The 25,104-nt window shown below is 49.8% G+C and overlaps 1 protein-coding gene across 4 annotated transcripts in view; it reads right to left on the bottom strand.

The window, feature by feature from the left end:
• Window positions 1-25,104, bottom strand: part of Piezo2 (piezo type mechanosensitive ion channel component 2) — a 339,893-nt gene that overhangs the window by 143,315 nt on the left and 171,474 nt on the right. For all 4 annotated transcript variants that reach the window (XM_077792280.1, XM_077792282.1, XM_077792281.1 and 1 more), the window contains exon 5: window positions 487-649. In XM_077792280.1, coding sequence (XP_077648406.1) covers window positions 487-649 — 163 coding nt within the window. The remainder of the gene's footprint in view (window positions 1-486; window positions 650-25,104) is intronic.

Raw genomic sequence — 25,104 nt, 5'->3', positions numbered from 1 at the left:
CCCTCCAGAATGTTTTAAAATAATTTGACCAACATGCTGCGTCAACATAACTGTCTTGGAGGGTAAGGTGCGAAGTTTCCCCTCAAGGAGGAGTGAATCTTTTCCTCCCGAAACTACCCGTGTTACTGCTTCTCCAGATACCAAGACCTCCAGACCCAGCAGCTCATAACATGTGGACCCAATGCAGCCTCATGAGGTTACCATCTGCCTTAGCGTCAGATGACAGCTGGGGGTCTCGAGCTGGCCTTACCCATTGAGCTCCTCAGGAAGGGTGAGCACTCACGTCCCCACCTGTCTCCATGTGGCTCAGCTATGGAAGAGAGGTGTGCCCAGCGGGCCACCCAGGTGGCTTTGTGAGGGACTGTAAGGGCTTTGCCACGTGCTCTGTCAGCACTGGGCTCTGCACAGGGAGCTATCACAGTGCCACGACTACCAAGGGGCAAGGCCCTGGGGCCCAGGAGGGAAGACACCCATAGTCAGATTTACCAGTTCTTCATTTTCAAACTCCAGGTTATATTGTGCTGCTTCTTCTGTCACTGGTTTCTGAACGATGTTTCTGCAGACGAGCCAGATAGTCAGGCTGGCGATGAACATCCCGATGTCAGGCACAAACACGCGGATCCCGTTGCCAGCGTCGGCTCCCTTCAAGCTAGGGAGGGAAGAAAGGGAGGAAGTTTAGTCGTTTCTTTATTTGTATTGTTGACCATCTCACAATACATCCCAGTACTCTCAATGATTTAAGATAAAATATGCTGTTTCTGCCTAGGAGGTATCAGAAGGCTTTTCATTGATCTCAAGGTCTTATACAAATCTAAGGTTCAGGGGTAGTCCAGCATTTTACAGGAGTTTCAGAAATACTTTGGAGAACTCTAAGCAACGATCACTTCTAAAACATGCTAATGAATATATTTTAGTAAATAAACCACATATCCGGTCCAAATGCAGCTGTCTGCAATTTGGCTAAAGCAGTTAAAAACTGAAGATATATTGGCAGCTAGAAGGTATTTTATTATAAATGTAGGTGAAAACTAGACAAGAAAGCAGAGGAAATGTCAAAACTCTTTTCAGGTCTGGGACCTCTTCATTATTTTGCATATTGGGTTGATCTGTCTCCCATTCAGTTCCACAGAAATTGATCCACCAAGTTTCTTCTCTGATGTTAGGAGGAGAAATGCTGAACCGAGAATCGGAAGACTGGGGTTGTGGCCAGTGGACACTGAGTGTCTGTCTGCCTTCCTTGTGCCGTCCAGTGAAATGAGTCACCAGCTCATGCCTTTAAGAGAGGTGAATGCTTATGTATGCAAAGCGAATATGGAAAGTCACAGCAAAATATGACACGCATTTCCACCAACACCAAGGCGTTGAGAAGAGCAGTATCACTGACCTTCAGATCACCTTCAGACTTGGTATCTGCTGTTATGAGACCTGGAAACAAATGTGGAGCAGTGGGCTGCACCAGGCAGAGGGCAAGGAGGGGCCTCCTCTGGACAGGGAGGAGGGCTCCAAGGGAATGAAATCCAGACACTGCCTGTGACCCGAGGCTGCTGTGACTCGAGGCTGCTGTGACCCTAGGCATGTTCCGGGGGGTGGGGTGGGGGGCGGTGTGAACACAGAGGAGGAGGCAGGGCACAAGCACTGGCACGGAGGCCCAACAGGCACCACCTCCACCCAACTGTGCTGGCGAGCGTGGTTCCCCAGAACTCACAGCCACGGCGCACGACAGGCCAGCCAGCTCCCTGCAGCTGTGCTCCTCCATCACCCACAGGGCTGCCACTGTCCCGAGCGACTGGGCACCCAGCACTGACAGGCCTGCAGGGCTAGCAGCACAGTGCTCACTGCTAAACGTGGAGAGTGGTTGCTGACATTTCCTCTGTTCACCCATGAAATAGGAAATAAACCCTGGCAAGGAAAAGCCAGTGAAGTAGCTGGTGATATGAGGGGAAGTCCCGCAGCCCTGGTCTGCAGAGTGAGCTCACAGCAGGGGAGACACAGGCCGAGCTGAGGTCTGTGCCAGTGACGGAGCTTCTGGGGGTGAGAGGAGCACAACCTCCCAGGGGCTCAAGTCTCTGGAGAAGTGTTTACCAGAGGTAAGACTTGTCCAGGGACAGGAAGGAAGAGCCAGGGACAGTCATCAGGTTGGGTGTATACATACGCAGTGGGCGGGGCTTGGTCCCAGGACCCATCCTCTGACACCTGGGTCCCTCTCACAATGGCACAGGTTCCGTGTGACCTGTGTGCATCCTCCTGTGTGCCGTATGTTATCTCCAGACTGCTTATGTCACCTGATCCAGTGTCAACGTCACACTCACCCCTGCCATCCTGTGTCGTCAGGGCATGACACCACGACAACAAGACTTGCACATGCTCAGTACATTCGCAGCTGTTTCCCAGGAGTTTACCGTCTGTGAGTGGTGGATCTGCAGGTGCAGAACCTAGATAGCAGCTGACTGTGCATATTCCTATTCACCCTGTGACTGTGCACAGCATCCTTTTATGTTGTGTGTGTTGTACACTGTGATGACCCTCATCGAGAATACCATTATCATCGTTCACATCTTGGTAAAGAATGTTGATACTTTTTGGAACATGAGCCCTTCCTGTGTACCCAGAGCTTTGCACACACTGTTGGATCAGCCACCGCCACACTCAGCTGGGTGGAGTTGTCCCCCCTCGGCACCTGAAGCAGCCCAAGCTCTAAGAGTCCCACAGACGGAGGACACAACTGCCCTGCCTGCAGGCTAGTGAGGCCTTCGCCTCTAGGCCCGCTGCTCCCCACCTCCAGGCTGCCACGTGCCTTGCTCAGAGGGAACAAAACCAAGTGCATCCTTGTTGTTTTGGAAGGGGTTTCACTGGTGTTTCCCCAGCATTTTTGCATCCGGGGGGTCGTCACCACCAGTGTGCTCAGGGTCAGAGTCCTCACCCCACAGACTGCAGGACACAACAGTCCAGATCTAACTCAACGAAGGGCTTTCTGGTCTAGCGTCTCCTAGGAATCCATCTTCAGGACAGTCCAGCTGGCTGCTTGAATAAAAGAGGGACTGCACAGTCTCGCAAAGCTCCATTTCTACAGATGGCTCCAAGCAGCGCTTCATAAATAAACACCATGTATCAGTTGTTTTTTTTTTAATAGCAAATTCCTTTCATTTGAGACAAGAGTTAAGAGGATCCAATTCAGAAAACTTCATCCAAACTGAATTCATAATAATGAAATCTGATGATGGATTATGTCACAGGAAGAACGCAGACGTTCATTATGCACCTTTGAAGTCGGCCTAAGGTGATCTCGCAGAGCAAATGAATTGCAGTCATTAGAATGAGATGGAAGGTGGGGTGTCAAGGAAAGAGACTAGAGAACACAGGCCAGGCTCTGGCTGACCCTGTGGGGCTGAAGTGAGAGGCCCCTGGTGCTGCTCCCCTGGGTTTTTGGCATAGACTTTCATACCTTTCATGGAAAACAAGTTGACCAGACTTGGCAAAAGGCACCTGCCAAGCCAAGGTTGGTAGGAGGTTCTGAGAGAAAGGTCCCAGGGCTCCAGCTGTGGCCTCGGCAGCTTCCTGCACCACAGCTCAGCTGCAGACGCCTAGCCTGGCCTTCCCCTCCCAGCCTGCCGACTGCATTGAGCTCCCGATTTATAGGCAATGGCTTTGAATAACTGTCTCTGCTTTGTGCTTCTTGATCCCCAAAGAGACATTTCACAGCACACGAATGTTAAGGAGTAAATGAAGTTAGTTGCAAAAGCAACCATTCCACCCGCTGTGCCAGAGTTCAGCCCCCGGGTCCAGGGCTGGCTTGGATTCCCATTTGGAATGGAGTCTGTCAGCTGCGGAGGTGCGAAACTATGAACTGGGCTTGCTGAGTTCACCAAGCAGGGCGTAACACTGCCTCGCAGAAGACTGTAACGAAAGTGATGCAGACTACACAGGTCATAGTCTAAGTGATGTGTCATCCAGAGGCCATCAACAAAGTTTCCTTCTCTTTTGTTTAGACCATGATTTAATAAAGCACCTTCTTCAGAATGTTAGTCCTCAGAAGTGCTGAGCATTAAAACAAAACCAAAAAAATCTTTGGTCAAATAGGTGTTAGAAACTCACAGTGCATGCGATCATACTAAAAGGCTTGAGCATCCCCGGGTCTAGCAATTCAGTTGGATTTATTTACACTTCTGTTTCCCAAACTTATTTGGCCAAGATGTTCGTGTAAAGGACAGGTCATCTGCTGAATCCACTGGCCTCTCCTTTCTACACCTTCTCCATGCCCTGGTACTGATTTTGTGACCATGACAAAATTCACCAAGGGACAGCCATGATGGCCCTCTTTGCTCTGAACTCCTCTCAGAAATATTCTCTTCTTGCTTCTCAAAAACAACGAGACAAAGGCAGCGGCCCAACACTTCTCTGCCTTGATGAGTTCAACTGTTTGAGGTTCTGCCGGTGAGAACGTGCAGCACGTGCCTTCCCGAGCCCAGCTTGTCTCATTCAGAGTAGTGTTCTCCAATTCCATCCAGGGGGTCACACAGGTTAGGATTTCCATCTTTTCCAAGACTGAATAGTATTCCCTTGTGCCTGGACACACCGTCACCTCCTCTTCCCTCCACGGAGGGACTGGGTTGACTCCCTGTCCTGCTGGGCTGAACAGAGCCACAGGGCGTGGCCTTTTCCTTGCTTACTTTATCCGAGTCTACAGAGGATATCTCACTCATTTCTCCCTCAACTAGCACAATTCCTGTAGATCTTTGTTCGAAATCCCCAAATATTTTATGCATAGCCAAGGAGCCAACTCCATTATAACCTTCAGGAAAGCAGAGCACATTCTGGAGCGGCTTCCTCCTAAAGGAAAGACGGCATGGGCCACTCTGCTGCACTGTGAGAGCAGGCTCAGGGGAGGTGGGGTCACTAGGACAACACTACCAACAGCCAGACATCTCCCCCTTCCTCCACCCTGGCCATCCACACCTACCGGATGGTGCCTCTGGCTTGCATTGAAAAGCTTGAGAAAAATGAACTTCAATTAATTTTGCTGAAAAGAAAATAAGCTCCCCAGTGAGTAGCTGCAGGAGAGGGCTGCAAGTACGCTTTTCATAAACGCTGAGTCTGCAGACAGCAGGGAGTTTTCTGGATCACTACTAGAAGGTAACAAAGAAATCAGCATGGACTTTGGACTAGAAGTCCCCCCCCCCCCCACTGACGGAGCCCCATGGTTCAGTCTTTGCTTCTGGCCTTGACCTCTGAGGAAGCAGTTTTTCCTTGCGCAGGCTCTCAGCCTGGCCCCTGCACTCTTGCACAAGGCTCACAGGCAGCGCTGTGTCCCCTCCAGTGCCACATGCCACACTCATGATTCAGACCTTCCTAGCTACTTGGTGAGCTGGTGTTGCTGGCCTTCTCTGCTGGAGGCAACGTTTCCTGGTTGTATTTGCATCTTGTAGAGACTTGTAGAACGTGTCCTATTCCCTGTCAAACCAAGCTTCCTACCACCCTTCAGGGACAACTGCTGACTAATTACCATGAGATAGCCGCCCAGTGGTGATCAGGTGAGGCCACCATTATTGACTGTGTTGGGCTGCAAGGGGACACTTCCCCTTGCCTCCAGTTAATCAATTACTTATCTAATCACAATCAATGTGGATCCCTGAATCCCTGTTTTGTGGGGTTGTGTTTCGAACTCATTGCTGTTTATTCTGATGCTCGAGTTGCCCTCTAATAACGAGAGCCCCTTGAGGCGACTTCCGTCACCACGGAGCACACCCGACTCCTTCAGCAAATTTTCAGGCCCTTCTCAGATCCCGGCCCTTGTCCCCTCTGGGCCCTGTTTCTCAAAGAATCCCTGCTTTCCCTGAGCCGAGTGAGGTGCTCGGGGCTGGCACTGAGGTCCAGGCACCTGCAGTGGGCACTGCTACCAGGCCACCACTGTCTGCAGGGCTTATGGCTGCAGACCAGAGGACGCACCTGTACGTGTCTCCATAGATGCAAATGCACATTTACAGCTGTTCCCACATCCTTCTGTGTCTGTGTGTTTCAAAGACCTCATGTATTCATTCTGACACTTCAGCTTCAGTTTAATGTCTTGGGAGTCTTTCTCGCCTCTGCCCTCCATGTTCATGAGTCTCTGTTCTGGTAGTGGGAAACCTGGCTCCTGTGATCTTTCACATATTTATGGATATCAGTTATCTGTTTAATGCAGCAAATTTTCAAATCACCACAGCTGCCTCATCCACCGTCCTTGCCCATCTGCAGGAGCCATTCTCACACCCCGAACCTTCAGTGATACCTTCCTGCAGCACCACCCCAGCAACCGGCTTCCATGGGGCCGGGCACGCTGCACACACACTTGAGGGGAAAGGAAGAAAAGAGAAAGTGGAAAGACAGGAGAGAAGGGAAGGGTCTTTATGAATTACTGCAAGAGGAAGCCTGAACAGAGAAGATGGGAGAGGTGAGAACACATGCAGGTATGTACAGGAGCTATCACCCATGATGTACGAGGCTCCCCAAGTCCTATCAGCTCTCCCTCACTGACTTGTTCACTGAGTGCAGAACCACTGAGCAGAGTGTGCACAGAGAAGGAGAACAGCAGCAGATTAATCTGCACCAGTCAACAGAAGTAGGAGGGTTGGGATGACATTAGATGGAGACATTTTTGGTTTTGATGATGAAACTATTTTAAGGCTTTGGACCAAAGATTTGATCCTCTAAAGTATAAAATGTGACAATAACATCTTTGCAGATTTGAAGACTCATATGCACTTTTTTTTTGTTTGTTTTGAGATGGCAGTTAAAGATATGCAGAATGGTCATCTGTGTTTTAGAGGAAACTTCTAGGCTCTGGGTGGGTGCTGTAGGATCCTGGCCCAGCCTGGTTCTGAGCTAGAAGTGGGCAGAGTCTCCTTGGAGGGACGTCAGAGCAGTGAGCAGCGGGGCTGTCTCAGGTCTCTGTAGGTCTCGGCACACCAGGACTCAGTGACCACCAACCCAGAGGTGTGGGCAGGCTCCTTCCTCCTCAGTCCCTCCACTGCATGCCAGCCCTGCCCTGAGACCTGGCCTGGGGTGACGGCTTGCCCACTGTCCCACAGAAGTGGTAGCTATCCCGAGGAAGAGCTTTCCGAGGTCTCATCTCAACTGCTGGGTGGCCAGGGAGTCTCCCTCATCCCCGGAGGCCTTCACTCCCAGCACTGCCCACAGGGGGCAGCCCAGTCCTGGATTACATTCTTAGCCACTCTGTGAGTCTTGAACTGGCTGCAAACACTCGTGAAGGACTGCAGAAGCGGGTAGTGAACTCTGCTGAACTACAGCCCACATTGTGGACGTGGGAGATTTACTCCATTTTGGCGGAGGACACAGTGTCCAAGAGGAGGTGGCCTGCTTGATCCAAAGCATGAGGATTAGGAATCTAACCCACAGCACAGGTTTCTGAGGCGGAGCAGCTTCAATGTGCCCATGAGGCTCAGTCTACAAATGTCCTGAAACAACAGCATCGTCACCTTTGTGGGGAAGGGTATGTCGCAGGAGGCTTCAACAGGAATAGATTTCATTTGCCTTCTTTCTTACAGCGCCCCCTGCTGGGCATTACCCTCCCAGCCCATGAATTGGTCATGACCGATTCACTACAAAATACATTGAGGGTGCCCCAATCAGCATTTCATTTTTTCTGAAATTTAGTAGGAAAAAAGTGGAAAAAAAATGTCAGTGTGTAGCAGATGATAAGAGAAATGTTTGTTTGTTTTTTTTTTTAAATGTTGTGACTAAGTTTGTTCTGTACTGGATCATGACATAAAAGACATTTCTTAGTGCAGTCACAGTAAAATAAACCATTCTCTAGCAAAACTCTTCTGTTTTAAGCAGGTAGGGCATTTGTGTAAGGCCAAGATGCAGATACTACAAATCCTGTGCCCGACCTCCTGGAGCCAAGTGTACCTCCAGGTCTGCACATCCCCCATGCCGGGATGGCACACCCTACAGACCTGACGTAACACCAGGAGGCAGCACCCAGGCAGTGGCCCTATCACACACATCCCTGGACATTGCACACTGGCCGGCATGGCCTCCTCCTGCTTCAGGGTGACTCAGGTCAGGTCAGGTTTGCCATGGACAGCAAGGCTAAATGTTGGGTTTTCAGAGCATTTCCATCCGGAGGCAGCAGAGGAGGGCTCTCAGTGCCTGCACTGAGTCCATTACATCAATCAACGGGTGATAAGCCGAAAGGAAAGATCACAAGGCTTCCAGAAATAAAATGTTAACTAAATGAGTGAAAAGAATCACCAAATTTTTAACTGTCTAAAGATGAAAAAGGTTGCATGCATTCCTTGCTGGAGAGATTGTAAGGGACACAGCATCTCTGGGCCTTGTCATGGAACACAACATGGAAAAACTAAAGATGAAACCACCTCAGGACCCCGCAACCTCACAAGGGGTGCACGTCCAAAGGAAGCGGAATCGGATGCCAGGAGGTGTCTGCACTCTTTGTTCTTACAGCACCTTCCACAGTGGCCGAGCCAGGACATCAGCCCAGCTCTCACCACGGTGGAGGATGAAGGGAACTTCGTGGGCACACACTATGGAACTGCATGCCGGCATCAAAAAGAAAGAAATCCTATTATTGGCAGAAGCAGTGTGGGTGAGCCTGAAGGACACTATTAAGTGACATGGACCAGTATAGAAAGACAGATGCTGCGTGACCTCATGCCTGTGGAATCCCAATGCCCATCTCCTGGGGCGAGCAGGACAGTGGCTGCAAGGGCAGGGCTGCTGGTGGCATCAGGGTTCAGGCAGACAGGAACACTCTGCTGCTCCGTTCACGGTGCAGTGGCCACAGCTCAGCACCGAGCAGGGTGACCACAGCCACAGAACTCTTGGTTTTCAAAATAGCCAGAGAGAGGGTGTTTTGATACAAAGAAGTAATGAATGTTTGCAGTATGGATCACTTGAGTTGATCACTACATAACCCAAATAGGAATCAACATAGCACAGCTGATTTCTGTAATTATGTGTCAAAAGGGAAAGGGACTGGGGAGCAGCTCAGGGGTACAGAGCTTGCCTGATATGTGCAAGGCCCTGTTTTCAATCCCCAGCAATGCAAAAACTAAAAAATGAAAAAAAAAAAAACATAAATAAGTAAAAGGTGCACTCTGTATTAAGCAAATCCAAGAAACAAAAAATATAAAATTGTGAAGCATAAATTATAGTGTGAGGGTTCACACCACAAATTGAATGACTGAAAATATCATTAAATGTACTTTCCCATGCAGGTGAAACGTGGTTTGGGTTTAAGGGAGTCTTCAGCAAGCATTTAGAGGAAAGCAAGACTGACTGACCGGCAGATGGGCTGGAAGTGGAACAGCCTGTGAAGAGACCTCTGGATTGAGGGGCAAATGTGTGACATCCACTCTGAGACCTGTGCGCAAATGTTCACGGCAGCTTCCTTCACAGTCACCCAACAGAGGGCAGCCCCACCATCCACCACTGACCACAGGTGACTGTCAAGGACACGAGGTGATACTGCTGCAATCCAAGGGAATTAAGCATGGCCGCATGTGGCTCCGTGGACACCTCTAAATGGTCCTGCTCTGTGAAAGAGGCCAGGCACAGAGGGGCACTGAAGCCACAGTTCCATCACGGGCAATCTGAAAACGCCAAAGCCACAGTGGTGGCTGCTAGTGGTGGGGAGGGAGGAGACTTGGGGGTGAAAAACATTCTGTACGTCCTGATTGTGGTGGTGGTCACGTGACCATGTGTTTGTCCAACCTGAACTCCGTGGCCCTTTAGTAGATGTAAATTCAACCAGAGAAAGAGAGAGAGAGAGAGAGGAGAGGACAGGAGGAGAGGGGCAGGGGGAGGAGGGAGAGGAAAAAGAGGAGGAGTGAAAAGAGGAAGGCAGGAGAAGACAGACACCGAGACACCGAGGTGAGGTGGGACGTCTCTGAGCTAAGGCAGCACAAGATGGATAAGATAAAGACACAGCCAGGCACAGTGCCATCCCACCAGCTCGGGAGGTTGGAGGATTGCAAATGCAAAGCCAGGCTCAAGAACTTAGCAACTTAGCAAGACCCTGTCTCTAGATAAAATATAAAAAGGCTGGGGATGTGGCTCAGTGGTGAAGAACTCCTGGGTTCAATCCCTGGCATCAAAACAAAATTTAAAAATAATAATAAAAAAAATAAAGTCACAGGAGCAGCCAGGAGGAAGAGAGAGAGAAGCCCCAAATCTGAAATATAAATGGAGAAGCAACAGCAACCCCAACCTAACAAGTGTCAGATACCAAACGGAACATGGTGAACCAGCTTCATCTGCAGCTACATGACTGCTCAAAGTAACGGGACATGGGGCCCAAGGCCGGGTGGCTTCACAACCTCTCTTCACTCAGAAATCCTGCCCGCGGGTCCCCTCCCGCCTTCGCTGAGCATTTCGATAGAAGCTGCTTTGCTGGCTGCTTCTCCCCGGGGATTTCCCTACCAGAAAATTTTATGGCAAGGATAAAATTAACAATGCGAGGTCCACAGGAAACTGTTTCTTTTTGCAAATCTTTTTGCTTGAAATTCTGGGAAATTATGTTTTAATAGTTCAAGACCTATTATGAAATCTCTGATTTATGGGATTAGGGCTAGGTCATCGAGAGCCTTTCTCCTAAACAAAGATTTGTTAATTTCATAAGTAAAAAAATCAAGATCCCCAGTGTGAGTTGGGGCTCGTGTGATCTGTGCCGGCACCTGCGCACAGTGTGGGTTTCCATCCTATTTGCAGGACACGGGCCCTGCCCCAGCCTGGCCAGACGCAGGGATGCGCAGGCTGTCAGCCAGGCCCCTCCTGTCCTCACTCCTGTCACTGTCCCTGCAGTGCCCTCCCTTGGCTCATCTAACACTAGCTCTCTAGGTTCACTGAGATGACCGTAGCTCCTGCAGCCTCCTGCGTCAGGTCCCCTGTTCAGTTCAGACCTGGGGCCTCTGGGCGTGGCTCCTGACAGCTCACACTCACTCGTGCACATGGACATAGGCGTGTCTGAGAACAGGGGGCAGTTCAGACGAGACCGTGGTTATGCTTCCTGTCCCTCTTCAAGCCAATCTCAATGCTGGCTTGAGAGCCTTATTTAACAAATACCTCTTAATCGAATTGTATGGGAAATCATCACTTATCACAGCTGATCAACTTGGTGGGGCTGAGTGCCAGCAGTGGCTGTTTCCGCCGCAGTGAATTCCTCATTTTAGCATGCAACCCGACAGGCACTTCCATTCAACATTCTCCAGGTGTCTGCTGAGGGCCAGGCACTATTCTGCCCCCCCCCACCCCCCCGGACTCTTGATACACAGATGTGTTAAGGTTCTGTGGCTTTGGATCTCATAGTCCCTCCCCTCTTTCCCAAGAAGACAATCTCTAGGAGAAACAAGCTCGGCCATGCTTCTATGAGGCCACTGCTTTCTGAGATACCTCTGTTGGCTATCCATGGTCCTCAGAGGACATGCACCCTCACGGTGCTTACGTGCCCTGGGCTGCAGGCTCCTCCTGGATTCCTTGGTAGAGAAAAGCAAGGACCATGTGGGGCCGCTCAGCAATCACCCAGAACCAGAGGCCTGCACAGGTGTTAGGGGTGCCTCTGCTGGTGGGATGCAGGTGTCGCCACCTCCACGCTGATGTGGGACTGGTCACGAGGGTGCCTACCGCAGAGGAGCAGGGTACAAGCACGCCTCAGCAGGAATGGGTACCCTTCCCTCTGATCCACAGGTTTATATCTGCCCTTGGCAGCAAATGGAATTGGTTTTGTTGGTAGTGTTATTGTTTTTCTTTCCCTAAAAGTTAACACAGGGTACAATGTATGGGTGACTCAGAAAACATTCTAGCATTCCTAAGAGCCACAAATCCCAGCAGGAATGGGTGGGCCAAACAGAGCAGCTTCGATGCTGTCTGCCACTGCATCGAAGTTAACACCCATTTTCTGGAAAGCACTGGTGGCCACCCAACAACCTGGGTCAGAGCCCAAGCATTCCGTTTCAGATTTCCAAGGGTGAGGGTTTCCTATGTCCCCTGGGCTGCGGTCCACATCCATTAGTGTTCTAATGCAAAAACACCAGCAAATGCACTTAAATTGCACCCAGTGTAATATGGGATTCGATTATCTATGTGGATTTCTAAATAAACACATTTAACTGGTTAGAACAGAGTGCAGGGAAGTTTCCAAACCCAAACATTTCTCATGACAACCAAGTGAAAACAATTTCCTCTCTGTTTAGGGTAAGCAGGTCAATAGCAGGCCTCGGGAGGAAGCCACTGGAAGCCCAGTCTGAGGCTTCTCAGATTCTGTCCTGTTCATGTTACTTGCTCCTGAATAACAAGTCAGGGGAAAGATTATTTACTGCTGGGGTGGACACAGTGGTGCAGGGTCACTGCCCTTGGCAGCGTCTGCTGGCACTGCCTGTCTCCAGCTCCTCCAGCGGGAGCAGGTAGCTGCTGGTTGTTCTGTCATCTACTGTGACGGGTAGAGCTGGGGATGTGGTGTGCTGTCCAGTGTCATCTGCCTCTCTGTCATGGCCTGCCACACAACCTTGTCAGGACAAGATGTCTAAATATCTCAGAATAAGGCGACCCACCCAGAATTCACTGAGGCAACAGAATGAAGAAAGGTTGAGCATCCCTAATCTGAAAACCCCAAATCTTAATTGCTCCGAAATCTGAAATCTTTTGAGCACCAACAGGCAGAAACAAGTGGAAAATTCTATACCGTGAAACATGGCTCCATGCATAAAATTATTTAAAATGTTATATAAAATTAGTTTCAGGTTTTGTGTCTACAGAGCATAAATGAATGGTATGTTTAGATTGTGTCCTGGCTCCATGATACTTCATTATATATGTGCAAATATTCCAAAATTGAACCATTGTGAAAGCTGAAATATGGTCCCAAGAATTTTGGATTATGGATCCTCATCCTGTACTAATCCCCAAATCCTAAAATCCCTGGAGAAAAAACAAAAACAAAAATGCTGAACACCACTGTAGATGTGACTGCTGCTATTTTTCTATTAAACTAATGTCCATGGCTTCTTAGTTTCTCATGCAAGGTGAGCGCTCTACCACTGACCTACATTCTCAAGTGCACACAGATGACTTCTGAAATCACCCCCTCAGGCTGTAGGGCAAGTGCACTCTGCACCACCAGCCAATTGTAACTCTTTCACATGATCCTTCTGACATGGGAGTGACAGCTCTTTCATGTGGTGGGTTAGCTGCTCCTTCCTCTTCCATAGGAGTGATTACTTAGCCTTAATAAAACAATTTGCTATGGAAGATGGGCTGATCGAAACTCTGAGAATCATTCTTAGTGACACTGTTAAAAACATCATTTTGTTGTCAAATTCTGGCTTACAAACTATGAAATTGGGTGCAATGAATGTTTATTTTCTACCCTTTCTGCAGAAGGCCCTGGACTCAGAGCAGGGCCTGGATAGAGCACAGGGCCCTATACGGATGCTTATGACAGACACAAGTTGTACTTAAGAAAAAAAAATGTATACCGTAAAAATACAGTTTTAGTAACAATAATTTACACACAGAAAATCAGGACAGGAAGGTTCCAGAAAGGCTTCAAGGGTGAGGTGACACGTCAGCATCCACCAGATGGAGAGAGGTTCCGGCAATGAAGCTCGAATCAAAGGCTCAGGGGAAAGGGGCTGAAAGGTGTGGTGAGTCAGATCCCCCAATATGAGGAAGCTTGACGTGTGCCAAAGGAATAGTGGGGATCACAGGTGGAGAGGTCCTGGGTGTTATGTTGGAGACCTCTAATTAACCCAGAAGGCAGGGGAAAGTTTGCATCAGACCTGCACCTGACCTCTGAGAGTCCTTGGGGGTCTGCAAGGATTAGCAGAGGGGAGGGGCACAGACTTCACAGTGAGAAGGACCTAACTGCCACTGGCTTCTGCGAAAGGAGTCACCGAACCCCATGAATCATCATTTACATATTACCTTCAGGAATGGCACAGGATCACAATTTCATTACTTCAAATAGTTTGTGTGAATGTCGGAAAGGTGTGTGTGTGTGGGTGTGTGTGTAGAGGTAGACCGGGGCAGGGGAGCAACTGTTTCCACTTTACTCATCCCAGGATCCAATGAAAAACTCAGTGCCTATAAGGTCCCCATAGGAGAAGCTGCCACTTCATCTGAGCAAAAATGTCTTCGTTCCTAGCTGTGTCATTGGCTGAGCTATTGAAAGGGCATTTTATGGTAATTTGAGCTATGACAGATGGAATTTCAGACTTGTAAGTTGGATGCGGAAGAAATAAGAGATAAGAACCCTTTGAGCTTGTGAGTATTCGCCCATGAACGCAATCCTTCCAAACACCCTGGGGCAGAGCTTGGACATCCATGCTCCTCTTCTACCTCACCAGCATGGTGTCCTGTCTCCCATCGGTCACCCATACCCAGGCATGTGGACTTTCATTCATATGTCAGGCAGTCCTTCTGCTCACGTCACTGGTGAGTCTAAAGTGCTCATGCGACACCTCTGATCCGTAGGAACAAGGTGTCCAGGTGTCCAGCTGAGGTTCAGCTTTGACCTCAAAAAGGCACGGTTCTGTGCACAGCCGATCACCGCTACTTATTAACTTAGAGGCTACTTGTATCAGTCATAATGACCCAATGAGACGAGGACAAAGACAGCAGATCAGAAGATATCTTCTCCAACTGTGTTTTGAAAGAGAAGATTTAGTGAAGGATGACATACTTTTGTCTAGAAGAAAACCATCCTTTTACCAGCTACTTATTAAGTGATGTCACTACTTAAATAAGTGAAGGTGAAGCTCATTGCTTTCTAAGTCGGAAGCCAAAGTCCTAGGTTAAGTTCTCAACAGGCTGAAAGTGTAAATTGTCTACTTCTGATACACAAATACACACATTCTATGTTAAACTTGTGTGCCTTTATTAATTCTGTGGATTTTGATCTGTATTTCAAGTGTACACATAATATTTTGGCAGAGCCAAGTGAACAGCAAATTCGATCAAATGCATGAGAATATTTAATGAAAGTGATTATATAAAAATATGACACATTATCACATGCATGTAAATTAGTGAGGGGGATCTAGTTGCCTCCTGATTGTGTGGGAGCTATGGGCACTTAAGTGCTTCAGCAAGAGAGAGCGAGACCTTGTTCTCTCTTGGTGTGGACAGCCATCTCACAACAGTCGGCTAGACAGAGTCTGACAGGATTCTGGTCAAGTTGCAGGTGTGTCCTGGCAATCAGGACGTCATTGGACTGAAGAGAAAGCCACCCATCTGGTCTTTGTCACATAAGTCCTCTCTCAGGGAGCTAAGGTGACTTCTGACCATCGCATCCTAGCAGGACATGTGCATCTCCATTCTGGATGGTGGGCTCCCAACAGGTGAGGCTGAGCATGATCACAGAGGTCACAGTCCCTTGGGGAAGAAAGCTTCTGCTGCTTCCTCCACCTGGTTCTGCCTGAACGCTCTTTATTTCTGCCTAAAATCCTTTTAACTGATTGCTCCTGTCAACCATTTGCAAGGAATCAGAGTTCCCTCAACCTGTGCTAATACAATATCACATTGATACTTAGCAAACACTTGCCTCTTTCCTTCCTTTCCGTACTAAAGATTGGAACTAGGGGTGCTCTACCTCTGAGCTATGTCCCCAGCCATTTTTATTTTTTATTTTGAGACAGGGTCTTGCTAAGTTGCTGAGGCTGGCCTGGAACTTGAGACCCACCTGCCTCAGCCTCCAGAGTCTCTGCAATTCCAGGTGTAACCACTGCACTTAGGTTTTTTTTTTTTTTTTTTCCCCCTCCCAGTGCTGAGGATTGATCCCCGGGCTTGGCACATGCCAGGCAAGTCCTCTACCACTGAGCTAAGTTCCCAGTCCTTGACTCTTTATTTAATAATGAGTTTTTGAAAATAAGATGAAAGTAAGAGAAAGAAGATGTTTGTTAAAAACAGACAAGCCCCCTTTAAAGTGGGACTGAACTAGTGATTCCCATGGGAACTCAGCAATGTCCAGGGATGCTTGCGGGACAAAGAGTCAGTCCCATCCATATGTCAAGGCAGAGGGCCCTCCCGCGGCTTGTTTTATAGGAAGAGAGCAGCCACAGAATCACCACAGACTCTCCAGCCCAGGAATCCTCTCTGAGTCTCCGGGCTTGACTTAGCCTTCTAGGGAGCAGATTCTGCACTGTGAGCAGCTGGGAAAAACTGTGACGCCTGTGTGTGTGTGTGTGTGCAGCACCAGCTCCCCCTCCCCCCCCCACACACACTCAGCAGGAGATGCTGAGCAAAGACAGTAGATTTATTTCTGACAACCGATACTTATTCTGACCCAAAGCAAGAAAACAGCCTGGATCATGGGTTCCCATTCAAATCTCCTGCCCACTTCTTCTGAGCTTTGTGGCCACCAGGCACAGATGCCCTGTGTACTGCTTCTATGTCCACAAGTGCGATGGTGCTAGCAGTAGTGTTGACAAGCTTAGTGTTAAATGGTGGTAAAACAAATTCATTTGTAACACAATTTCATCTAAGTAAATTCATCAAATACAAAGTCAGATCTGGACTTTGAACAGATACTGATTAAAACATTTACATTTCAGGTCTCCTGTTTAATTTTTCTGTGCCTCAGTACAGCCACATGCAAAAGAAGGGGAGACCCTCTCAGGGTCTCTGGACTCTCCAGCTGTAGGAAGCTAAGGCCCAGGCTCCAATCAGTGCCCATCTGCTTCCAGAGAATTCAGGGGAGGCAGCATTGGACATTTGGAGATTTCATCACTTGAGCAAGAAGTGCATTGATATTTCCATCTTAAGCGTGGCTCTTGAACTGGGACTCATGGACAGTGTTGATTCTGCACCCTGGACCTGCACGCAGAGTCCTCTGCCTGTGTGCAGCAGAGCTCGGTTCTGGAGGGCAGGTCTGACTCTCTTCATCAGCTTCTCTAGGCACCTGCCATATTGTCTCTCATTACCCCTAGAAATTAGACACCAAGGGTTTCTAAAAGTTCATAAAAGGTGTTAAGTGGCGGTTCAAATAATATAGACACTAATAGTGTTATTTTGTCCCCTCATAGAATTAAGTCCATGGCGAGATAAAACTGAAATCCAAGTTGCTGGGTTTCCTATGAGTTAGGATAATTTAGCACAAACACCCCAGTCCCTGTTCTCCAAAGTACAGAAGCTGAGAGTGGGGTGGGGTGTGGGTGGGGTGTCTGGGGAGTGCTGCAGAAGTATTGAAGGAGGCACAGGGAGGAGAGGAGAGCCCCCCCCCGCCCCGGAGGGTGTTGCTATGGGTTGTTACTGCAGAGCTCCTGGGAAGTTTTGGCAGAACCCCATGGAACATGCCTTGGGTTGTCCAGGGCATGCCCAAGTCCACCCAATTCTCTGGCTCACTGGGGAGCAACAGGGCTCTAATCTCAAGCCCTTCCAGGCCAACCTGCATGTGGACGAAGCAGGGCCCTGAGAGGCTGGAGAAAACCCTGGGGACACCCTCTCTCTTGCCACGTGAGATCTCCTCCTCATGCTCCTGCTGTGTTGTGACACAGCCAGGGGCCCCTCACCAGATGTCTGGACTTTCTAGTCACCAGAGCTGTGAACCAAATAAAACTCTTCTGCATACATTACCTAGCATTCAGTATTCTGTTATGACAACAGACAACAGACTCAGATGCGTGTCTTCAATCTCTCCTGCTGCTACCAAGGTTAGAGTGAAACTTGGTGGCATTGCCTTTAAGGGTACTTCCTGGGCAGGCACTTCCCATGCATCCCCTGAAGTGAAGCATCCTCTGACGACTTTCCCTCCAACCCTCCCCAACTGTGAGCGGACTTCACTCCACCTCCCTGTGCTCATACGTCACTGACCAGCGCTGCCTCTCTGCCTTCCACTTCTGTCATGCATGTATAAAGGGACCTGGCACAACAAACACTGTTAAGCCATTATGTGGCAGCACGTAACTCGCTGTACCATATTCTATGCTGACATAGAGCTATCTTGGGTAAGACCAAGACCATGGCTACTCACTACCCAGCACCCAGCAAGTCTCTGGTCCTCTGGCCAACAAATGTTGGTCAAGGTGAAGTGTGACAGATGCCAGCACAGTGGACTGCCAGTGAGCAAGGGTGGGGTCCCATCACCTGGGCTCATGTTTCGCCTTTGACACTCACTAGCTGCGTGACCTTCAGTACGATGCTTTCCTGGAGTTTACTCTTTGGTAACGTGGGAAAGATCTCCTGTGTGGGCTGCGTTACTACCCTCCTGGTCACTCTCCTTTCCTGGGACTGTTCCCCATGGGCTCCTTTGAGGGGAGCAGCCTTCCACGCCCACAGACCCTGGACTGGGCTGTGCAAGCCCCTTGGGAGGCTCACAGCAGGAATGGCACGTGTCACGCCGACAAACTCTAAGTGCCATGGCTTGGCTTGGCACAACAAAGGCAGGAGCCAAAGAAGAGTCCAGCAGCCGGGGTCCCAGGATGAAGATGACACTTGAAGAAGAGCCACCATTGATCCACAGCCTCTGTGATAGGAGCAGGAAATGAGCCTGCGTCCTGCAAGTCACTGAGATATGGGTCAGCCCAGCATCACCCAGCAGGACCTGACCAGAACGCTGCGCAGAGTCAGCGAGTCCTGTGGGGAGGCCACTCAACAGAGAGGTCAGTACAGGAAGCTGAGCTCCTTTCCCTGTTATGTTCATCCACACCCCCATCTCCAGCCCCAGAGTGGGTAGGAGTAGAGGTTTAAGCTGTTCCACTAGATGAACAAATTAATATGTTGGACACACATTTAAACATTAAAATATAGAAACATTTTTTCTTCCAGTTGTTTCTTGGTTGTAACCTATGTTGACAAATTTTATGTTACAGTCTTGAAATAGGTTGCTAAACTGTCCAAGCATATTGATTTACCTACTCTCTGAAAGAACATAGACGTTCATCTTCCAGAAGCCACCGAGAGACAGGATTGGCCTGTAATGGAGGAAGCTGCATCCTGCCCGGGTGTAGGGCACTGCTGTTCCACGAGGCCTCCGTGAGGACACGCGCTGGACTCCCACCTGTGCACACTTCTCAGAGAGGCAAGAGGACGCCGTGTCTGGCTTGGTACAAACAAGAGCTCAGAGCATTCACTGGACTCCTCAACTCAGGCCTCCATCCAGAACCTTCAGAAACAAAGGGCAGTCGCGCGGGGGAAACAAGCTTCACTTTTTTCACGGAGACTGATTTTATTGTTCCCCCTCGTTTCTTGGGGTAAGCTATCACAGAGAACAGCATGTGAAAACCTTGGGATTCGCTTTTGTGTTATTTCTCAACATTTTTATCTGACATTCCCTAAAGAAATAACATCCATCTCTATAACCCCGTTGGTGAGTTAGGAAGCTAGAGAACAAAAATATTGAAATTTGGCCTTAAGTTTTCCAAGGAATCTATTCATTCTCTAAAGGGAAGGATAATAAATAGTAACTAAAATTTATTGAGAAGGGAAAATTCCATGAGTCTGGGGGGTGAGCCAACAGAGCACAACACACTAATATCTACGTGAAATGTCATTTATCAGCACCGAGTGCCTCTCCTCCACCAGCGGCTGGGCCAGCACTGGAGGCTGCCAGGAGGCCACCTTGCTCTCCCGCTGAGACACGGGGAGCACTGTGAGGTACGTGCTGGCCACAAATGCATCAGTTGCTCGATTCTGAAGGCAGAGGAGATGCTGGGAAGTCAGAAGAGAGAATGCAGGCTAGTGGCCAGGGGCCTAGAGCAGGTTCTGAGGGGAGCTGGGGTGGGCCCAAAAGACAGAAGGCTCCTGAAGGAATGGAAAACCCATGAACCAGGTGCAGTCCTCAGCTCCGCTTCCCAATAACAAAGCATGCGAGGCCGTCTGTGGGACGGAGGGAAGGTTTGCCAGCTCATAGTCATGCAGGTTCAAGGTCAGAGGCCAGGTGGCTCTCTTTGTTTGGCCTCTTTCAAGGGCCTGCCTGTGGGCAGCGTCGATCACAGTGGACGGCAATGGTGGGAGTGCGTGCAGGGCTCACATCTCAAGAAGGAAGCCAGAGAGAGACAGGGGCCTGGCTCAGGCGTCGGTAATAACTGGACTGTGCAGAATGACCTTGACCCTTCTCTTAGGACCTCACAGCCCCACAAAGTTCCACTGTCTCCCAATGTGGCCACCTTGGGGACCAAGCCTCCTGCACCTGGACCTTTGGGGGCCGTTCAGACCACTGCACTGGATAAGGATGGGCATGCCCAGCTGCCTGGCCACCCTGCAGCAGTCAGAGCCTCACTCGGCCCTCGGTCTCATCGTTTAACTGTGCCTGAGCGGATGGGAGGCCAGGGGCCTCCCCTGGGTTCACGGATGTGGCTGCTCCCAAGTGCAGTTCTGGATCTGATCCGGTTGTGATAAGGGGAGTGAGTGGCCATCACTGGGCTCCAGTGTGGACTTGGCAGCCTAAAGGACCTGGAGAGGGTCCCTCCTTGTTGACAGAGTTCAGCAGGAGGCCTGACGAGACAGAATGGAGCTGCACCTGCCTTGTGTTCCTCTCAGGAGCGAGCAGCCCCATCTGCGGCTGTGACCCTTCCCCTCCGCCAGGCTGCTGTGAGCTGCTGGTGAAAAGGACCAGCTCTTTTCTTTCTTGGCTTTGGCGGAAGCCCACTGCTTCCTAAGCTCCTGCCACTCAGGTGCTGGGCGTCAACATCATGAGCCACTTGTCCCCTCCACCAACCCATAATGGCCAGTATGTGGGGCACCTGGGCAGTGGTCAGTTTCATGCTAACAGCCTGAGGACTTCAAGGACCCCAGGAAGAAGTTTCCATAAAGTATGTGCAGTATCGAGCAGAGGTGTGAGGAGGTGACGAGAGGAGGTGACAAGCGGGGCTGGTGGCCCAGGAGCAAGCGGTTGCGAAGGTCACCAGACGGTGTCACTCAGAGGGGGTCTCTCCACAGGTGAGACACAGCAGACCCAACAGCACGCTGTGGAAGCCTGGGGTCTCCCTGATAGACGAAGCAAGGCTTCTGAATTATGTCTGCACCGGGAAAAAGTCCTGGAGTCCGTGTGCTTTGTTCAACAGGCTATCTGCAGCATGATTCGTGATTTAAAATGTTCTTTGACAGGGCAAGATATTTCATTCCACAATTCAAGTAGATCATCAAATAAAATCACATATAATCAGGTGAATAATGTAATTTGAAGGGCTGCACTGATGACATACATTTATTGAGAATAATTTCTTTGCTTCTCTAGTAGAAAATGGGCACAAGATCAGTAAGAGATTGTTATTTTTGACACAGGCAGAAACAGGATCTCTTACCAAGCAGGAACTCTTATTTCTGCTGGCAGGTTATTTGCTTGGGACTAATTACTTGCTGAAATAGGCAGCCTTGGAAAGAAAAACCCATGTTCAGACCTGGCTCAGAGTTTAGGGTGGTAGACATTACCATTACTAGCGCTTTCTAACATTTCTGCTTTTCGTCCCTCTCTGGGCCCTCGGCGGAGGGGCACCTGTCAACTGTGCGTGGCAGTCAAGTGCTACTCCCCGGGAGAGGCTTTTACAACCCTGATGCACCTGGCCAGCTCCCTTCGCAGGCCCAGGCCAACTCAGAAGCGTCCTATTGAAACAAAGGCGTCACAGGGACAGAAGCTGACCATGGACCCCATGTGGACATGCGGCTTGGAGTCCTGTGGTCTCTCTTCCACATTTGCAGGAGCAAGAAAGAAGCATCTGCTGCATTGAGTCACTGAGAATTGGGGCCATTTTGGTTTCAAAGCCACCTCAGCTGGCAACTCTTTGGTAGGACAGCAGAGGAAAAGTGAATTTACAAAGCCTCGCCCACCGGGCCCACCTCGGCACTGGCCGAGATGACTGTGATCTGGAAATGTGCACCATCCAAGCTCAGGAAGTCTGCCCGGGAAAGGGAGCTTTCTGAAAGAGGCCCGATACGCTAGGCACCGCGTAGGCCTCCAACCGCAATCAAGCGCTCCTGCCCTGTGGCTGAGGGTGCTGCAGGGCCGGGGTCGGGGACCTGCTGGACAGAACACAGACCCAGGTCCTGACACTGACTTCCGGGGCACCATACGCTTCCCCAGTGAAGTCCTAATGTGCAGAGTCCTGGTGCCCCACAGTGGGAGAAGCCACTGTGTGCAGGGTGGAGGTGACCTCAGATGGGGGCAGTGCCTCAGGTGGCAGTGGGTTTCCAGAGAGGAAATGGCTGCACACAGCTCTCAGGATGGTCCAGCACCTCCCCTGCAGGGCTATGCAAGAGGTGGGCAGGCGGGTGGCCCCCTGTGCTCCACCCAGGATGCCCATGTTCCTGCTCCTGGAGAAGCTCTAGCCAACCCAGTCACGTCTTTCCCTCTCCATGTCCTCACTCAGATAAGCTGTGACAAGCAGGCGGGGGAGAAGACTTCAAAGGACACAGTGAGGAAGGGTCAATACCTCTTATGTCTGCTCTGAAGAACCAGGTGCTCTTTAAAGGTAGAATTGGAATGTTCTCTAAGACCAAGACCAGCTGACTCGAGCAGTGAAGAGCAGAGCCCTGGCTGACAGCCCAGCTGGCACACGCTTTGCAGCTGCAAATGGACAAGCCCCCAAAGACCAGTGTCTGCTCTGTATTTTGAGACACTTGATGCAAAACAGAGAACTCTGCCTGCTCTTAAATGACAAAACGCAGGAGGACATAGTAGACCACATTTAACACTCAGGATGACCCCCGAGTACCCTCAATGGAGCTGTCGTGTGAGCACTGCACAAGATGGCAGAGACCACGGTTCAACAAGAGACTCCTGGACTGTGCCCCATAGCAATTTAGTTTACGCAGCGATTGGGGAGCATTCACATTTTAGGGGAGCACTCTAAGATGGAGATTGTACTCTCTGGCTTTGTGCAAAGTAGTCCTAAAATGAGAAGAGTCAGTAACTGGTGACTTGAGGCTGTGTCCCCAGAGCTACAGGAAAAGTACAACACAAAACGAAAAAAAAAAAAGATCTCAGTTCAAGAACTCTCCGTAGTGTGTGTAGAAAGCTTAGCCTTTGTAACCAGGATGTGCACACAGGTCAACACGAGGGACGGTGCCCATGTAGGAAGCCCTACTTGTTCTTCCGAATCTTTGTGCCTGTGAGACCACAGTCCATGGTGAGCATCAACAGATGATGGCCAGCACCCAAGCCCTGCGGTTGCCCATTTGTGTTCATCCAGTTTTCTTGGATGAATACAAACCCCCTGGCCGCTTTCTGCACCAACACAACGTTGGTAGGTTGCAAAGACTCATGTGGCCTGCAGGGTTGGAAAGCCATCCTCTGTTCCCTATGGCAGAACTTTGGCAACTCCTCGTCTGTGGGTTATTGTAAAGATGAAAATGATTCAGCACAGTGCTTGGCACATGGGAGCTCTTTTAATAAGACTGATATGCTGAGAATCAAATGAGGTTTGAATGGCCGAATCCTGTGGATCCTGAACCATTTTACAAGAAGCTCTTGTTCAAAGTGCTTCATTTAGGAGAAAGCCAAGAGTCTCCACCTGCTCTTGATGGAAAAATGGCCACAGACAAATGTAGCCTGAAAGGGCTCTGGGGCACTACTAGTCATCCATCAGGCTGGCAAAGCTCCTGAGTCCACAGCATGCTCTGCCACTCCTGGGCACTGCTGCTGGGAGTCACAGGCACAGTGGCACAGGCCTGTGATCCCAGCTACTGGGAAGGCTCAGACAGGAGGACCGTAGGTTTGAGGCCAGCCTCAGCAAGTTAGCAAGGCCTGTCTCAAAATGTTATATGCTTAAATGTAACAAAATCCAAAGGAACTATATCAACTAAATCACTGGTCAAGTACATCAATGCTGTTTCCTTAGGAGACAGCCCTCGTCAGTGGAATGCTTCAAGCGAGCCATTCCTGGTGCAGGGTCTCACAGTACACGAACCTGCAATCCATTGACTTATGAGGAGATGTCACATGAGCTGTTTAAATTTCTTGGTTATAAAACGGGATGTTGCAAAGTCAAATGCTCCCTGAAACAAGAGGGAGAAAGAAATGAGTAAGAAGCCTCATCTATCGCAGAGTCGGGACTGGTGGGAAGAAAGACCTGGGGTCTCCTGGGTCTCTCTGCATCACCTGTACCCACACGGCTTGTGTCCCTGAGACTATTAGCAAAGTGGATGCTGAATCAGATCCCGGATTTGCAGGAGGGTGGCTGGACCACTCTCCCCGCTGCATGAGCTCACAGAGCACGGCCACCTGCAGGCTAGAGAAGGCAGACCATCCACATACCAGTGTGGGACTCACCACTAGTGCAAGTCACAAGGAGGGGACTGCCGGTGATGTGCCTTCCTCACACTGGAGCGGCAGGAGGCTGCCTTGCACCTGCTGTGAGCTCACATCAAAAGCTGATACCAGGGAAGGGAGGCCAGAGCCCAGGGGGAGATGGTGCTGATGTTCCCTAACAGACTTCGCGACATACTATGGCCTGGAGCCATGTCAACGTCACATATTCAAAATAACACTACCCACGAGGAACAGTCTGTTGAAACTAAACGGAATTACATATAAAATTTCAGATACGATCACACCAAGAGAAGAAAACACTTTCAAACTTCTGTGGTTCTCTGCCTTCTGATGGCACATTCTGAACAGGACGCCCATCGGGCCAGCGGCCAGCTTTCAAAACCTCCTCCAGCCACCTTGGCATTAGTAGGGATATTAGTATGATTTTGAAAATATATAAAACGAAACGAGAGAATTTTATTAAGAGTGAAGATTTTTCAATGGAAAAGAGTGAAAAAGTTAGCTTCAGAGAGGTTGAAAATTCTGCGAGGCCACGTTTGAATTGGGAACACTGTATGAGCTCAGGATGTAGTCTTCTTAAAAAATGTATTTCCCAGCTCCATCTGTCGACAAGGCCTAGAAAGGATGGCACCCAGTCATGACGACCATCCCTGGTGTCTAGAGAGTGGTTTCAAAATGCCACTCCCCAGTAGGGAAGGCTGGGCTCCAGGACGGACCCTGACTACAGGTCCACAGCGGAGGGCAGAGGAGACGGGAAGAGCTAGCTGTGCCAGGACCCGGAACCTCGAGGACCAGGAGGACCAGGAGGACCAGAGGGTCTGTGCCAAGGGGCAGGAAGTCACGAGTCCCTTCCCAGGCTGCAAGTGGAACCCTCGAAACACCGAGAG

Source organism: Urocitellus parryii, chromosome 13, assembly GCF_045843805.1.
Source record: "Urocitellus parryii isolate mUroPar1 chromosome 13, mUroPar1.hap1, whole genome shotgun sequence".
Classification (NCBI taxonomy): Eukaryota; Metazoa; Chordata; class Mammalia; order Rodentia; family Sciuridae; genus Urocitellus; species Urocitellus parryii.
Note: the sequence above shows the minus strand (reverse complement) of the source record. Positions and strands in the feature narration are given on the sequence as shown.